Genomic DNA, 17297 nt, shown 5'->3' with positions numbered 1-17297 from the left:
GGAGCCACTCACCGGCACAGAGTAAGTGTCATCGATCTGAAACTCGGCAGGTTCTTCCTCCCGGTAGCTGGTGCGGGGGGAGAGGAGGTTGAGGAACATCTTCAGCAGATCCAGGTTCTCGCCTGTAACGTTGGAGATCTGGAATATGGGGCACATCCTTGTGGAGGGAGAAGAGAAAGGAGGACGGGAGCTCAGGAAGCCGGCTCCTGCCTGACACAGGACGGGGCGCAGGAGGGCCCCTGGGGCAGCAGCCTCCCAGGGCTCTGCTTACTACCCCCACTCAAAGGCCTTTTCCTCTACTCAGTTTTGCCTCTGAAATCTGTCCCCTCCTCTGTCCTCCCCACTGCCCTGCTTCAGGTGCTCACAACTGCTGCTTCCTAGAGCACACGCACGCTTAAAGCCTTGCCCCCCTCCCATTACAGAGAGAGCAGCCCCATCCCTCCCCCTGACATTTCTGCAGGTGTATTTCTCTTAAAGTCCTGTATTCCAGCCAGACCAGAGAACTGTACTTTCTCCTAAAAGCGTGGCTCTTTTCTGCCGCCATGTATTTATTTGGTCACTCTAATCCTCCTGCCTGATTTCCTCCCCTCTTATCCAACTCCCGAACCCTCTGGTCCTCTTCCAGGAATCCCTCCCCCGAGGGCTCTCAACTCCTTCCAGCTCCTGAACATTCTGTGTCTCTGTCACATGTAACTATGTCTGATTTTCCATCAGTTGTATGTCAATGGCTTCCACACCTCCTACCCAGGGTTAATCAGTCTCCACGAGATCAGAAATCATATATTCCCCATATCTGTTAGCACAGCACTGCACAGAACAGCACAGGCAAAGGCAAAAATGGGGGTAGCCAAAATGCGCCCCCTCTGCTGGCCAAATGGCAGTACTGAAGACATCTGGACAGAGCCACCGGCCAGAACACCAGGGTCCTGTCCTACAGACCAAGCCAAGAGGCGGACGGCTGTAGCAACCCCAAGATTCCGGGAGAAGGAACAGACTTATCTAACTTCAGAGAGAGCCTCTGGCCAAAGAGCTGACCTTGAGGACAAGGACAGTGGCTGAGTCAACTCTGAAACCTCAAGGTCTACATGAAGAGCACCACAAAGCAGACATCCAAAAAATATTTATAGAATCAAAGGATACCTTAATGAGTAAAGGCCTGAAGTGATTTGAGACTCAGGAGCTTTTGAGAAAAGCAGTACAAAAATCTGTAAGAAGTTATAAAAATGGTGCATGGCTATCACCACACGGCAGCCAGGCGCGGGACTGGTGCTTCCCACAGCTCGTGCCCAGCACTTCCCAGAAGGTCGATTATCCCCATTTCATAGGGAAGGACGCTGAGGTCTCAGCTGGACAGAGCCCCCGGGCCACACGGCCAGCTGGGGGGCCTTGGGGCGAGACCACAAGAGCCTGTTCACCCACGTCTGCGCCTGCCCAGAAGGGAGCACCCCCCAGCCCGCTACCTCTCAGAGCTGAAGTTGGAGGCTGTGACGATCACATCGTCCTTGCTCTGCACCAGCACAGGGATCTTCCGGCAGCCTGGCGACTTCAGCAGGCGCTGCAGCAGCTTCAGGGTTTCTGAAAGGGCGGAATAAACAGAATTAGGGGGACACAGCCTTCTCTTTAGCCGGGCTTCCAGGGCAAAACAGGTGCCCTCACTACTGCTGTGAGCAGGAGGCAGTGTTAAATGCCGCAAGGCCTGGAGGAGCAGAAAGATCAAGCTTCTGTGGACGCCTGCTTGCTGGAGTCAAAACAGAGACAAGGCCCATCTGCCAAGGTCACGAGTCTGAAACCCACGGGGTTTCTCTCGAGTCTCCCTAGAAGACCCACATCTCGTAAGCGACTAAGGGGTCTTAATACAATGTTCTCAGAATGCTCTGCTTCCCGGAACAAAATGCGCCTGAGAAAGGACCCCCAGAACACTGGGACACAGGCAGAGGCCCTGTGAGGCCCTCCCAAAGGACACCTCTCCACCTCCCTCTGCCGGCAGTGGCAGTGAGGGGAACGTGCAACCCTGTCCCGAAGCCTTGGTGGTGACAGGTGATCAGACCTTCTGCCCCAGCGTCGCCACATACATGCAGCTCAGATGGTAAAACCCAAAGCCACCTGCCTTCGGCCATCTGAAAAGAGGTGCAGGGCCAGAGACCCTAGGAATCTTGCATTTGGCCTTGACAGGTGTGGCAATCAAGTGGGTTGGGCATCGTCCCACGAACGGAAAGAGCCCTGATCAATTCCCTGGTTCTATTCATGACCAGGTCACACGCCTGGGTTGCAGGCCAGGTGCATGGTTGGGGCGGGCAAGAGGCGACCGATCGATGTGTCTCTCACATACCAGTTTCCCTTTCTTTCTGCCTCCCTTCTCCTCTCTCTAAAAATGAAGAAAGAAAGTCCCTAAGGGAAGGAAAGAAAGAAGGAAGGCAGGCTGGTTGCATTTGGCTGTGGCCCAGTAGCTCAGTTGGTTAGAGCACTATCCCGGTATGTCAAGGCGGTGGGTTCAATCCCCAGCCAATGAATGGGTAAATAAGTGGAACAACACATCCATGTTTGTTTTCTCTCTCTCTCATCAATTATTAAAAAAAAGAATGTTGCATTTGGAACCAAAAAGAATAAGCGCAGGGGATAATTTTAGACTGTGCTCAGACCGAGAGATAAACAAGGAAGAAAAAGGTGATTCTGGGCTGATGGAATATCCAGGCCAGGCCTGAGCACAAAATAAGGGAACAGGAGATTCTGGGCTGAAGCCCTGGCAGCAGACCGCCAAGGGCCACAGCGGGCAGCAGTTCCGAATAGACTGCTGCTGGCCGGGGGCTCCACTCACCTTGCAGGATGTTAGCAGGACACATGTCAATCTTGGTGACCACCACAAAAACAGGCACATTGAGTGCCAATGCCAAGCCCAGGTGCTCCTTGGTCATCCCCACGATGCCAGCGTTGCTGCCCACCTGCCCCAACACGGAAAGAACTGTCAGGGTATGGGAGACAGACTGAGGCTGCTGCTGGCCCGGCACAGACTCAGAGGGCCGGAGTGAGCACGCTCCGTCTGAGGCCTCCAGCAGAACAGGACACAGCGGGCCAACCTGTGTCCCCACAGCACCACGAGAGGGTTCCCCTTTCTCCACATCCTCGCCAACACTTGCAGGTGGGGAAGAGCCATTCTCACAGGTGTGAGCGGACAGCTCATCGTGGTTCTGATTTGCATGTCTCTAGTGACTGGTGGCACTGGGCGTCTTTTCTATGTCTACTGGCCATTCCAGTGTCTCGTGTATCCTCCCGAAGCATCTTGTAGTCATACCAGCAAAAGTGTATGTATTCTCTCCCTCCAATTTCAAACACCGGAAAAGTTGAAAGAACAGTATAATGAATGCCATACATTCGCCACTCAGATTCAACAACTAACATTCTGCCGTACTTATTTGTGTATGTGACGGGGAGGGGGGGAGGTATGGTTTTTGTCTGCGTCTGTTTTTTGGCTGAATCATGTGAGAGCAGGTCATGGACCCCGAGTGCTCGGCACACAGATCCTCAAAGAAAGAACTGTCTCCTGCTGTTATGGCAACGAACACGAACAAGGGCCCCCTAACAGCATCCACTACCCAGTCTCTAAGCACTGACATTTCTCAGGTGCTCCCCAAATGTCTCACAGCTGCTTTTTTCAGTGATCCACTCACTGTTTTTTTTTTTTTGATGGTGGCATGTTATACACACCTTGCTTTTTTCCCCTTAAAAACACATCTTTGACGCTTGAACACCTAATTCGTGCTATTTGTACACTGGACCTTTCACGTATGTTATGACATTTAAACCTCAAGTGACCCTCTAGAGCAGACATTACCAGATGGGACACTGCGATAGAGAGCGGGAGCAAGGGCGGCCCTGGGAAGGGAGGGGGCGGGAAGAGCTCGGGCCGCACAGGCGCCGCTGTGGTCTGTATGCTTTAAAGATTCCCCCTCCTCAAGGTAATGGACTGCCATGAAATAATGATGAAACTCTTCATTATTTTCTTCAGAAGATTTTTAATATTTGAATCACGGCCTAAAAGTCAGATAATAATATATAACATTTCCTCTGGGTGAAGATGTTTCCAATAACTGGCCTTACTGACTGTAGCTCAGTCAGAAAAACGCTCATTTTAAACTGACGGATTTCTGTATCTTTCTTAGTACCCCTCTGCCCTGTGGACCAGCCCTGAAACCTCTGCTTTCCCAGCCTGGTCCCGGTCGGCAATGGCCTTGCAGGGACTGAAGAGGTGGGAGATGAAACCACGCTGAGGTCCCAAGAACCCTGGACGGAGCCGACAGGAGCCTCCAGTTCGAGCAGACTCCGAGGAGCACCTGTGTTTGCGAGCACTTGACCGAGTTCGCTCCGAGCAGATGCTCGTGGTGGCCCCGCTAGCCAACGCCAGCTGCCGGAGGAACGGGGTGTGCGAAGGCCCTCGAGAAGGACCCGCCCACGGGAAACGCGCTTGCTTGCCTCTGTGAGAACCGTGAGGCTGCTGCCAGTGGCGGCCCATGGACTTGCGCTCTGTCCGGGAGTAGAGCAGCGGGACCCAGACATCACACAAGCTTAGCGACAGGAGCCCACACAGCCACCGCTCCCTTTCCTCTTCAGTCCACCCACACGAGCGAGCTGCATGAAACCTGGTCCCACGGGCCAGTGGGCTCTCCGGGAGCCGGGCAGCTGCTCACCGAGACGGCTGCCTCCGGGCCCAGCACGGTGCTGGCTCGCAGACCCTGTCTCTAGTGCGCTCCTTCCAGGCTCTGGAAGACACCTCCGCTCAGGCCCCGGTGACTGCCGCCTGTGCTCCCCTCCGTTTCTCCTCCCAGCCTGCCCTCTGAGGGGACCGCCTGCTGTCACCCCCTCAAAGGAGCCTGACCCCAGAAGAAACCATTTCTCGGGGTAATGAGTAAGGCCCAGAAGAAGCCCTCCTCTACACCTCTCCCAAAACGAGAGGCTACAGATAGCTTGGCTTGTTCTCAGGGGACCCCTTCTGAGTCTCGCCTAAGAGACGGTGACAGACTTCCTTTGAGAAGACTGGAGAGCTCAGGGAGGGGCACCCCGGCAAAGCTTGTCCCCCCGACTCAGTGTCAGAGCCCCGACTGACCGGCTCCAGCCTCGGAAGGATCCCTGCTCTCGCACACTCGGCCCTGGGCGCCCGCACTCACCATGAGCATGCAGAAGTCGGGCAGGTGGCCTGTCATGCCGAAGACCGTGGTCTTCAGGTACTTCTCGTGGCCAGCCAAGTCGATGAAGGTGATCACTTTGGTGGACTTCTCACAGATCTTGGTCCACTCCAGGCTGCCGCCGTGGCTGTCGGGCTTGTTCACCACGTTGCCTTCGCTGTCGAAGCCCAGAATGTCGTTGCCCACACTGCTGGTGCGACCAGACTCGATCTCGTGCTTGTGGCGGAAGAGCTTCTGCCGGGCAAAGCCCCGGCCGTTGTCCAGCTCCCCGTGCGTCAGGACGCCCAGAAGCGTGCTTTTGCCAGCGTCCACGTTGCCCACCACTGCGACCCTGCGTGTGCGCGAAGCCAGACACCCGTGTGAAGAGGGAGCGGGGGAGTGAAGGGGAAGCCACCAGCTGACTCTGTTCGGACAGGCCTACTCCTGAGCCTCTCCAGCTCACTGCCCCTCTATTCGTCGACAAGCACATCGGGAATGTTCCTGGTGGTATCACCTGGGGCACAGAAAGAGTCACTCACCAGGACCTGGGCTGCCACCACAGTGGCTTTCTCCCTTAACTCCCGCTCGTTTCCCCAAAGCTGGCCAGACAGGGGCCCCAAAACGATCTCCTCCACTAGGCCGGTTTCCAGCCTCACAGGCCAGTAGGAAGGAAGATGCAGCCCACAGGACGCACAGCTGGCATGTCCCCGACTCTTCCCAAGTGGAAGTGTTCAGGCGTGAGGAAGCGCAGAAGTGCAGAAAGGCGCCATCGAGTCTGTGGACACTCTTTCCCAGCCTCAGGGGAGACAGGGTGACTCTCTGTGAAGCCCTGGACCCCGAGGTCGTGCTGCGGGGACCCCCGAACTGTTCTGAGGCCTCCTCACCTGACCTCCAGGAAGTCATTGTCTCCTACTCGCTTCCGGACCAGGTAATCACGCACACGGCCCCCAGCTTCTTGCCGTTCCCGCAGGAGGATGACATCGGCCTCTATCTGTTCTGCCATGCTTTTCACTGTGGCGTAGGAGGCCTCCATGTCGGCTTCACTCAGCCCGTACTCAGTCCCATCTGGTGACAAGAGCCTAGACATCAGTGCTCCAACCAGCCAGACAGCCCACCCCGCCCCCTGACACCGGAGAAGAGCACAGCTCTCTCTACCTGACACTTAAAAACTTGGGCGCACACAGTTAACAGGAGTAAACGAGAGCGCCACAACCTGCCCGGTTCAGCAGGGCACTGGTTCGTTCATTCAACAGTAACCACTGGGCCTCTCCCGGGTTTAAGGCCAAGCCTCATGCTGAGTCCCGGGAATGCAGGTGCCCTCAGTGGGCTGACAGCCCAGCGGGAGAGAGAGGAAATTAATTAACTGCAACAGAGCTTGAATACTGTACTCTACAGAACAGTACAAAGAGAATGTAAAGCATGAGCAACTAGCATGGCCTGGGGAAGGTGAAGACGGCTTCGCAGGGCACTGGGTCTCCGAGTGTGAAAAATGGGCCCGCCGAAAAAGGAGGAAAGACGTCCTAGGCAGCGCAGCTAAGCACAGAGCGTCGCAGATCACAGCACATTCAGGGACCAGTGAGCAGCTCGGCGTGTTGGGGAGCAGGGTGGCAGGTGGCAGGAGACCACACAAGAGGGAGAAGCGGTTAGGCAGACAGACGTTAGCAGGGAAACACAGTGGGAAGCCTTGGGGGCAGGCACGGGAGTCACACGCTCAGACCAAGGAGGGCCAGGGAGGTCCCAGGCAGCAGTGGGAAGCACGCACTGCCGAGCAAGAGACCAGAAAGGGGCAGCCCAGGAAGGAAGTCATTCTAATGGTCCAGGCAAGCAATAATGAGGACAGGCAACAAAGGAAAATGGGGAGAGAATTTAAGAATGATTTTCGGGACAGATTTTTAGCTGAGGTAACTCAGGTGAAATGTCCAGCAAGTAGATGGAAAACGAGTCTGAGCTCAGGATGAGGAAGGGAGGAACGAGGCAGCCAACTGCTTGCTGAGAGCAGATGGAGTGACAGTTCCTGCCAGGTGCCTGGCACAGGGTCCACGACTCCTAAGCACTCCCACTCTGTCCCTGGGCTACTCCCTCCCTGCTGGCCAGACCTCTTCCCTTTTACTGCCTCCCAAAGATGGGGAGCCTTCTCTCACCCTCTCTCCTCCCTCCGCTGCCCACCCGCCCCCTGACAAACAAGCTCAAGTCCCTCCGAAACTAGAAGGAAACCCATCCCCTCTTTCCTTGCCGGAGGATCCCCGAGCTACCATCTCCTCCGCACCTCCTCTTACCACCGACCATCTCAAAAGGGCATCACTGAGACTTGTTGACTATCACGCACCTACTCTCTGCACCTTTCTTAAAACCCTAGAAGAAGCTAGTCTTCAAGTCATCGAGGGCCTTCTACCGCTCACCCAATGCCCTTTTCTCGACCCCAACAGCATCTGACACCGCCGGCCACCCTACCCGGGCCCCTTGAAGCACTTTGCGCCGGCAGGAACTGTGGTGACCAGGAACTCCTGTGTGGCCCGCCCCTGCTGTCTGGGGCCTCCTCTTTCTCCGTCTGCTCTGTCGGCTCCTCCTGCTCATCCTCCCCACTGGTGACCAGTGGGCCCCTTCTCTATCCTCTGAAATTCCCCTTGGCTATCTCACACTATGGCTCCAAATGTCATTCCGGAAACGACAAAAGACATTAGTTTCTACCACTGTCTTCTCCCCAGAACTCCAGACTGAATTTCCAAATGGCTGGATGACTCCTAGAAGCCGGATATGTATCTAATCTACAAAGGTAAGCATTTCTCTTGCCACCTAACAGTGGGGTAAACATAGCCCAGAGAGGACTGAGAGCTGATAGGGAGCAGAGGGGCCACGAGAGCGTGGGTCCTCTGCCTGCAAACCTGGAGCTCTTCCCTCTGGCGAGGGCTCTTCTCACAGCCAGACCAGCTGGTCCTCCCGCCTTCCCTGCTATGGACGACACCCTTCCAGTCGCCCAAGCTCAGTACTCATCACTGACTCCAGCTTTACACCTGCCCTTCTTTCTGTGTCCCTGCCCTCCTCTTTTTGCCACCCAGTGCCACCAGTCCGATTCAGGCCCTTGTTCCACCTTGGTCACCACAGCAGACCCCTAACTGGCCTTTGCAAACCCAGTCTGTCCCTACTAGCCCTTATGTGTGCGCAGATACAAGCCCAAGTTCGCAGACAAAGCACAGCTCCCATGCTGCCCCGTCCTAGGTCAAAGCCTTGCAGGGAGTGGCTCCCGGGCCCAGCAGAGCTCAGGTGCAATTCCTGTAAGGCCTCCTCCACTTACTTACTCCACACCCGCCGCTCCGCGTTGGGCCACCCCCAACACACGCCCCGCCCCACGTGCTGCTCCAGCTCTACCTCTTGGCTGTGACATCCCTACCCGTCAGAACCCTGCCCACTCTGCTCCCCCGTGGCCTCTGCCGCGTACTGCACCTTGCAGAACAGTTGCAGATGCATGTCTTCCCCAATGGTGCATGAGCACCTCAGAACGGATCAAACGCAGACCTTCCCTGGATGCCCCACCTGGGATGCCTTTCCCATATAAAGTCCCAAGTGTTTGTAAAATGCACAATAAGTGGACGAAGATGGAGCACCGGGCTGAGGAGTTTCTAGAGGAATGGCCAAGCAAGCTCTGGACACCGGGGTTAGAAAAGAACTTGCTGGAAGTGGTCCTCACAGGAGGCCTGCTAGCCCAGCCCTTCTTGCCACACCCCGATTTCCTGATTCTGACCCAACAAAAAATCAATGCTTTCAGGTCCTGTTCCACACCAGGGGGCAGTCACCACTGTCACCAGGTCCATCCAGAACTCCCAGAAAATGCCCCCCAATCCTGTTAGGCTTCCTCACCATGCACTGCACTCCTCACTCATGAGGACTGGAGACAAAGGCCAAGGAGAAAAGCCCGGAGAGCCCCCCCACCAAAGGCCACGCGCTCCCCCGTGCCCAGCCCCGAGTCTCTCTCATCTGGCCCTTTCCACGTGCACTCTCCCACTCCCCGAGAAGTCTGAACTCTGGCATGGTGTTCCGAGACCCTCGAGACCCTCGAGACCTGGGCCCTGCCCACCTGCCCACCTGCCCAGCCCGCCCTCCTGACGGCCACTCCCAACCTCACACACCACTCTACTTTCTGAATCGCCACTGGTCCACCAACACCCTACAGCTGCCAGTGCCTCTGTGCCTTTGTGCGCGTGGCCTCCTCTGCTCGCTCACTACTGCCTCCATTTACCTCGAAAACCCCCATTCACCCGTTAGACCTAATTCAAGGGGCATTCCTCTTTGAAGCCTTTCCTGACTCCCCAAAAGACTTAACACCCCTCCTTTGTTGCCTGAACTTTAATACAGTACCGGCTCTTAGAAAGTTGTAACATAGTATCTGATGAATTAACGAGGTTCTTTTGGAAAGGAATCTCATGGCAAATCAACTATAACCCGGAATCCTTAAAAAATTACTACTGCACCTACTAATACTAGCTAACATGTATATAATGCTTACTGTATGCTAAGTGTTAACCTTCACCGTGACACCGCCACCACCCTCGTTTTCAGATGAGTTAAAGGGCCAGCAGGCACACTCAGCCCTGCTGGTTCCAGACCACCAGGCCGGACTGCCTCTGCTTGAAAGACCAATTTTAAATTGGGAACGCACACTGGAAGAGCTCAGTCCCCTGTACTGCCCCGAACTCTTTAATGTCTGACTTATTCATACAAATTCCTCAGAAGTCAGGTGGGAAAGGATGTCATTATCCCCATTTTACAGGCAAAGGAAGTGACAAACGGAGGTGAAGCTCGAGGCGCACGCAGGAAGCAGGTGACGAAGCCGCCCCCTGGGCGCCTCGAGTCTGGTGCAGTCCTGTCTGATGTCCGACTTGTTAGACCAGTCATGACCTCTAAAGAATTCCAGCAGGAAGGAGTCACTACAAACCTAAGAGCATCCAACTGACAGGTGCGACGATAATGCTTGGGTGTGTAGGTGTGTTAATGAATGTTTGACATCTGGTGTTTTGCTATGAGAGGGTTAATTAGTGGTGAGTTGCCAAGGTATGATAACATTCACTGAGAGTCCACATTAAGGAATTGGGGGAAGGGGGGTGTCTTAAGAAACTGGGTGTTCAAAGAACAGTCACAACACCTGTCACGACGGATCTAGATGTGGTTCCTCTGAGTGGTCCGCCTGGTACAGCGGGCCAGATGCACACCTGGCGCAGGGGCTTTCGGAGGCCTGCCAATGACGCCCCGTCAGCAGACGAAGGGGCCTTTCCAGAACCCGACTGCCCTGCTCTCTCTAAGCACTCGAGGACGCTGACCAACGGCCTCCTTTCCCTGACAAGCCAGCTCTCAGACCAAGCCTTCCTAAAGGTGACAAGACGTGAAACTTGGGAGGTGGCCGCAAAGATGGAAAGGAAAGAAAAGATAAGAAAAATATTTCAAAGTAAGGTACAGCCATATTTGGCGATCAAGCCCTCTTCCTTGTGTTACTCTTACAGCATTTCCAAACACTGTTTTCTGCCGAGGTTATGTGTATCTATGCCATCTTTCCTTCTTGGCACAGAGACCAGATTTCAGTATTCAAACATGCTTCGCAAGAGTATCAAGCTCTTAGAAGATACTTAATAGTCATTTGTCAAATAAAGAATGATTCTGAGATTTTCTCCATCTTAAACAGTCTACAAAAGAATTATTATCTGCCTTTACAAAGCCTGCATTCAACAAAGAGAACTGTTCCTTTAATGATGCACTGAGACCTACGGAGGCTTCCCGTAAAGATGACAGACACGTTCTGGTACAGGCTAAATTCATGATAATCATTAACATACCCAGCTGCCACTTCAGCAAAGATAATGTGGTAAGGAAGAAGAGTGTTAAGTAGGCCTTGTTTTGAAAGTTTAAACTAGGACTGACCAGCGGGGGGAAAAATGCTTAAGATATAATCTGAGATTCTGTTACCCAGGCTGCCTTCCTCTACAAACAGTCCCATTACAATGGAATAAGCGGCTGAGTACAGCAACCGGTTCCTCCCAGTAGGTAACGAACCTACTCATCTGTGGATCTCACAGGGGAAGCGAGGGCTTGTTACCACAGCTATCCAGAGTGGCCAGTGTGGTCTGGGGCAGGGAAGCCTTGCTGAAGAGGGGAATTCTGGGGTGGCCACTTCTTGCAGACATCAAGAAGGATCACAGAACTTTTCTGCTCAGCAGACAATACGTAGTGATGGGATGTATACACTGGGCCGGAGCGGGGCACCAGGGTTAAGCTGCCCAGGGGAGGCTGGATTTGACCTTTGCACAAATGGAGAGCACGGGAGGCAGAAAGGAAGCATCTGTAAAACCGCTTGGAAAGCGCGTCTTTAGAGTCAAGCATGTTATGACCATGAAGGTGGGAATTAACATCATCACATTGTACTTTTACGTCCTCCCAGACAGTTCCGCAGACACTGAACAAGAGTGGGTAAAAGATGGAAAATGTGCTCTAAATAATTTTTAAAAAATAAAGTGAAAGGAAAACTATGCTCACCTGATCCCTGCCCAATGACATATATGGTCTCTCCGCATCCCTCGTCCATCCTCTCCCACATCTGCCGAAGTAGGCTGTCATACTGCTCTGATGTAGGGCTCACTAGAACCAGCTAGAAGAGAAACCAACAGCCTTAGGACCACACTTTCTAGGAGAGCACCACAGCCAAAGCAGATCAACAGCTGACCACGGACCCTGACTGAACCCCACGTCTAAATCAGCTACAAAGCCCCCGTACGTCCTCTCCGCCACTCCTTAAACAGCCTTGGAGCCTGAGGCCTTCCGTGAGCTGAGATTTCTAATGTTCCGAAATGACTGTGTCTGAAACAGCGGCGCGCTTCCTGCAGCTCACCGGCAGAGGAAAGGCCAGCCACGACTGAGAACCCGCCATGGTGGTTGGAGATCGACGAGCGCTGCTCACACCTACACGCCCAAGTCCGCCACTCGGGACAGAGAGCCCCCGCACGGCCACGCCCTCCGCCCAAGACCAATGGCTGCAGTAACAACAAAAGAATTTGGTTCCATCTTGCCTTGGCTATCTTGATATCTTAAAAAATCGGCAGTAAGAACTGCCGCCGAGACTTGTCTTCATCCACAAAACACCATTACCACTAAGATGGGTATCAGTGCCCATCTTTTACCCACTTTAATACCCACTTTTTAATGGGTATTAAAAAGTACCAAGTACTTGTCTGGGGAGACCATTTACCAATAGGCATGTCAGGTCCCATTCTCTAACCATTCATGTGTGACCTTGGACAAAGAACTTAACCCCTCGTTTTTTCAACCTACCACATGCAACCTACCAACAGCTGCACCATAAAGCCACTGTAGAGACCGTTAGACAACATGTAAACACCCAGTCCACACTAGGCCCTCAGTGCTGAGTACAGTGTCTTCACAATTATCCCCAAACAACCTTCTCGGATAAAACTATCCACCAGTTCACTGTTTCTCCCCTTGGAAACTTTCAGAGCCGTAGATCTCCACATATAATTGTATAAAGTGTATAAACTTATAGCTTGTGATCTCTTCCTCAGGAATCAATCTATCAACCTATCCCTTCTCTCCCTCCACATGATCAGTTTTCAATATCACCAATATATGAGGTCTGTCCAGAAAAAGTCCAGCCACTGTTAATATAACAAGAACAGTTTGTGCAACAACGATGTAACCTGGCAGCCAGGGGGAGCGGACTGGAACGCACATGCAGAAACAATGGCTTCACTACACTAGTCAGTGGGGGCAGTAGATGCCCTTAAGTGAGCACTTGTACTGTGTGGCGGTCACATTCAAAATGATTGAGTGAGTAGAGCAATGAGTCTACATCAAAGTTTGTGTTAAACTTGAACATTGCTCCACAGAAATTATTCAGATTCAGAAGGCCACAGCCACAGGCAACCGGTGATTGGCAGCTTCATCACTACGTCCCCACTCACACATCACATCCTGTGCAGTTTTGTGGCAAAACATCAAATCACCCAGGGGACGCAGCCCCCCTACAGCCCCCATTTGACACCCTGTGACCTCTGGCTTTGAAAGGGAAGAGATTTCTGACCATGGGTGAGATTCAGGAAAATATGACCAGGCGGCTGATCAACTGGGAGAACGGTGTGAGGTCCCAAGGTGCCTACTTTGAAGGGGACTGAGGCGTCATCGTCCTATGCACACTGCTTCTTGTAGCTTCTTCAGTAAATGTCTCTACTTTTCATACTACATGGCTGGATACCTTCTGGACAGACCTGGTATATAGCTTCTCAATGTTAAAACAGTGAGGCGGCTTCACCAGCTATGTGACGAAGTAACACTTTTGTGCTCTGGAACGGTAAATAAGTTGGCCAGGAAAGGAAGGTATTAACTCTCTTTGCAAATGGGCCCTGCAATCCCCCACTGTTTTCAGATGTCTTCAACACCTTGACCGTGAACTAATATCCAGTTCATCTGCTTGAGTCAAGCACATCTCTTACAATTCCCGAGTTGACTGGTCAGAGCTCGTACTTACAACCTGAGTGCCACACACCACCTCACACATCTCCCTGACCTTCCCTCCCCCCGCCTGGCCATCCTCGCCGTGGCATTAGAGGCACCAGACTGGACCACTGGCTTCCCAGAACTCAGCTGCCACTCGAGGGAGAAAGAACAGTTGAAAGCTGGTTGCTTAGATTACAGGGACAAGTTGTCTCTGGTTGGGGCCAAGCTCCATGCCATTTCACCATCAAAGACCGTGAAAAGCCCCACACATCTCTCCTGCAGTTTTTCAACAACAAGTAGGAGGGGTGTTGGCGTTCTATCTTCCATCAGCTGCTATTAATCTACACAGGGAACGACCAGCTATCAGTTCTCTTCGAACATTTACTGAGTGCTATGGATCAGAGACTACTCTAGGTGTCTCAGGCACACCTTTCACTTTTACAACCACCTGCACTTAAAAGAAGATGTAGCTGGAGAACTGAGAGGTTAAGAAACTTCCCCAAGGTCACAGAGCCTTTTTAAGTGGCAGGGCAGGGCAGGAATCTGTTAAAAAAAAAAAGAACAAAAAACAAAATTCAACCAAGTAAATTTCAAGATCTAATTGCTTTATTGAACAACTTATGAATTGTGCAGCATCTGAGTAGTGCAAAATGTAAGAATCTTAGAGGAAACTGGGCAGGATAAGAAAGTTATTAGGGAAAAAAAGGATTGTTTCAGGCCAGGTCACCAGTTTTGGTGGGGAAGGGGGCTCTTATGCAGATTACCTCCCTGTGTCCATGAGGAAACTATAGTTCTATACTCCACACCTAGGAGGGGCTGAAACTGCAATTAAGTCTTGTTCTGCTGACATGGGAGCAAGTGACCCCACCTAGGGCTTGTCTCTTTATTTAACAGAAACAAGCCCTGTCTGACGCTCAAGCCAGCATTCTTCCTTTAGCAATTGTTAAGCACCTCAAAAACACTAGTTACATCTTATACTTACTTTTTTATCCCTCACAACGCCAAGCAGGTGAGACTTTAACTCCTGCCCACCTTGTAAAGAGTTCAGAACACAAGATTTGCAACGTCCTTCATTATTCCGTTCATACAAGTTGTAGTTCCACTCCCAGGATGGCAAGATTATGGGTTATGTCCATCTTTCAATTTTGTTTCGGGTGGATTCACAAAGAAGACACAGCCGAGACAATCTTCTGCCCGACTCAACGACTACTTTCTGTTTCCTTTCCCAACACCAGGAAAGGACGCCTCCCCACCCGCCCCACCACCAGACGACCTGATCCTCCCGCACCTCCGCTCCCCCTGCCCAAACCTCGGTCACGGAGGAGGCAGCACCAAGAGGGGTGCCATCAGCGTCTGGCACCCATGTTCCACGTGGCGGAGCCGAGGGGTTGTGATGCCCCCCACCCCCACCCAGCCAGACCGCGGGAGGCGGGTCGGCGGCACCCCCAAGGCTAGGCGGTGGGGGAAGGAATGGCCCGCAGTGGAGCCTGGGAGGTCCCCACACTGACCGCACAGGCAGGTGGGTGGGCTTACCCCTTCCCTCCCCCTCCGTTGCCCGGACCGGCTCAGCCCTGTACCCCTCGGCTCCAGGTCCCCTTTAGGCCTACCTTGCTGGTGAGGTCCAGCTCCGACTCGCCGTTAAGCGCCTCGCCATCCTCGCTGCAGTCCGAGTCGAAGCCACTGTGTAGCCGGGCGGCAGCCGCCGCGGCCCTGGCCGCCCCTGGAGAGCTAGGCTCCGGGGCGAACATAGAGGCCGGGACCGGCGAGTCCATAGGGGAGCGACTCCGCTCCGCCGCCATCTTTAATAACTTAGGCTAATTCGTACCGGCCTCCCATCCCTCCGCGCCTCATTTGTCTAATCTATGCGTAGTCCCGCCCCAAGCCTTATCGGAATAATTTATGCGAACTTTTTCCAGCCTCCCGCAGAGGACTACACGTATCTCTAGCTAAGAAACAATCGAGGAGGGAGCTCAGCTACCAATCGCAACAGCCCTTTCAAGTACCTAATGAATAATTAATGAGCCCAAACCCCAACAACAAATACAGGAGACGTCACACTCCTGGATTGCAGCTCCAGAGGGAGCAGCACCAAGTCCACGCTACCAGCTGGAGCCTTCCGTCCAATGGGCGCAGTGCAGAGTATGACTGACACGGTAGCCACCCAATGAGGAGGAAAACACGCGCACACTCGCACAAGCACAATTTGCCCTCACCTTTCTACACTCTCGTAGTTTACCCGAGGAGATGCTTAGCTTCCAAATCCTACTGCCAAACGGTCGGAGTCGCCCAGAGCCTTCGGATGGATGATGGGCAGAGTCAAGGCCCAATCCAGTTATAGGATAGGTCCTGCGCCTGGGGCCACCACCCACAGAGGTAGTAAACAGCACAAGCCTCAGGCCACTCAACTCAATGACTCAGGGCAGTCTGTGAAGAGCGGGACCAGTAGAATGGCATCGGTCCAATTAAGATACCATGAAGTATACAAAATAAAGTGGAGTCATTTCTGTCAGCTAAAATGGCTGTCAGCCAGCCATGCTACTTTGCTTCAAGAGGAAAATACCCTAAGTCAGTGGTCAAATATCCTAAGTGTGTCTCCTTGCCAAGTGTGTCTCCTTGCCAGACCTGTCTGTTATGACCACGTGGGCAGATATGTCTCCTTGCCAGACCTGTCTGTTATGACCACGTGGGCAGATATGTCTCCTTGCCAGATGTGTTTACCCTGACTTAGGGTATTTTCCTCTTGAACCAAAGTAGCACGGCTGGCTGACAGCCATTTTAGCTGACAGAAATGACTCCACTTTATTTCGTATACTTCATGCTATCTTAATTGGACCCATGCCATTTTACTGGTCCTGCTCTCCACACAAACCCTGGAGGGTCAGATCTGGTGGCAATCTCCAGGAAATTTTGATAGTAGGATCGGATCGATGCCTGGAATACTACAGCAGCCAGAACAGGGCAATTAATTAAATGCTGACCTTAAGGAAAATTCTCCATTCACTACCTCTGCAGAGAGAAATTACACTACCAAAAAGAGGCAATCAGCTGAAATATTAATAGGAGCCAGAAGCACCTGCTAAAAAGAAAGACCCAAAATGGAGTCACAGTGGGAAGCCCCACCAAGGCTCAATACCTAACTTTTTTAAAAAGATTTTTTAACTTTATTTTTAGAGAGCAGGAAGGGAGAAGAAAGAGAGGGAGAGAAACATCAATGGGTGGTTGCCTCTTGCATGCCCCCTACTGGAGACCTGGCCCCCACCCCAGGCATGTGTCCAGACCTGGAATCCAACCAGTAATGCCCTGGTCCTCAAGCCAGTACTCAATCCACTGAGCCATACCAGCCCGGGCTCAATACCTAACTTAATTGCAGTTTCATTCTACCGCAGGAGTGTAATCTTAAATCAGTCATTCGGCAATTTCCTGATCACTTATGAGGTAAGTTGCCTGAAAAGACCCCCTGCCTTCTCCTAAAGGAAGGTGACCTTGCCTGAAATGAACCACTCTCTTAACCTCCTTGGCCCACCCTCTTTCTGCCCATGAAAACCTCCCATCTGTACAACTCCTTGGAGCTCCCTTCTGTTTGCTGGATGGGTTGCTCCGCCAACTCATGAATCACTAACAAAGCCAATTAGATCGTCAAAGTTACTTGAA

General features: G+C 52.7%; 1 protein-coding gene across 4 annotated transcripts in view; it reads right to left on the bottom strand.

Moving 5' to 3' along the window:
- GTPBP1 (GTP binding protein 1) overlaps nucleotides 1–15595 on the bottom strand; it is a 37123-nt gene extending 21528 nt beyond the window's left edge. For 3 of the 4 annotated variants that reach the window (XR_005069742.1, XR_005069743.1, XM_037068426.1), the window contains exons 1-7: nucleotides 15254–15595; nucleotides 11676–11787; nucleotides 6041–6221; nucleotides 5160–5508; nucleotides 2816–2939; nucleotides 1461–1575; nucleotides 13–157 (exon numbers count right to left, since the gene is read on the bottom strand). Coding sequence is in view for 2 of the 4 variants with exons in the window: in XM_037068426.1 (XP_036924321.1) it covers nucleotides 13–157; nucleotides 1461–1575; nucleotides 2816–2939; nucleotides 5160–5508; nucleotides 6041–6221; nucleotides 11676–11787; nucleotides 15254–15445 (1218 nt within the window). In the remaining 2 variants the exon portion in view is untranslated. The remainder of the gene's footprint in view (nucleotides 1–12; nucleotides 158–1460; nucleotides 1576–2815; nucleotides 2940–5159; nucleotides 5509–6040; nucleotides 6222–11675; nucleotides 11788–15253) is intronic. The other variant, XM_037068427.1, reaches the window with a different exon arrangement.
- Between the last annotated feature and the right edge of the window lie 1702 nt (nucleotides 15596–17297).

Source organism: Sturnira hondurensis, unplaced genomic scaffold (genome assembly GCF_014824575.4).
Source record: "Sturnira hondurensis isolate 20B ecotype Veracruz unplaced genomic scaffold, ASM1482457v3 Scaffold0017436, whole genome shotgun sequence".
Classification (NCBI taxonomy): Eukaryota; Metazoa; Chordata; class Mammalia; order Chiroptera; family Phyllostomidae; genus Sturnira; species Sturnira hondurensis.
Note: the sequence above shows the minus strand (reverse complement) of the source record. Positions and strands in the feature narration are given on the sequence as shown.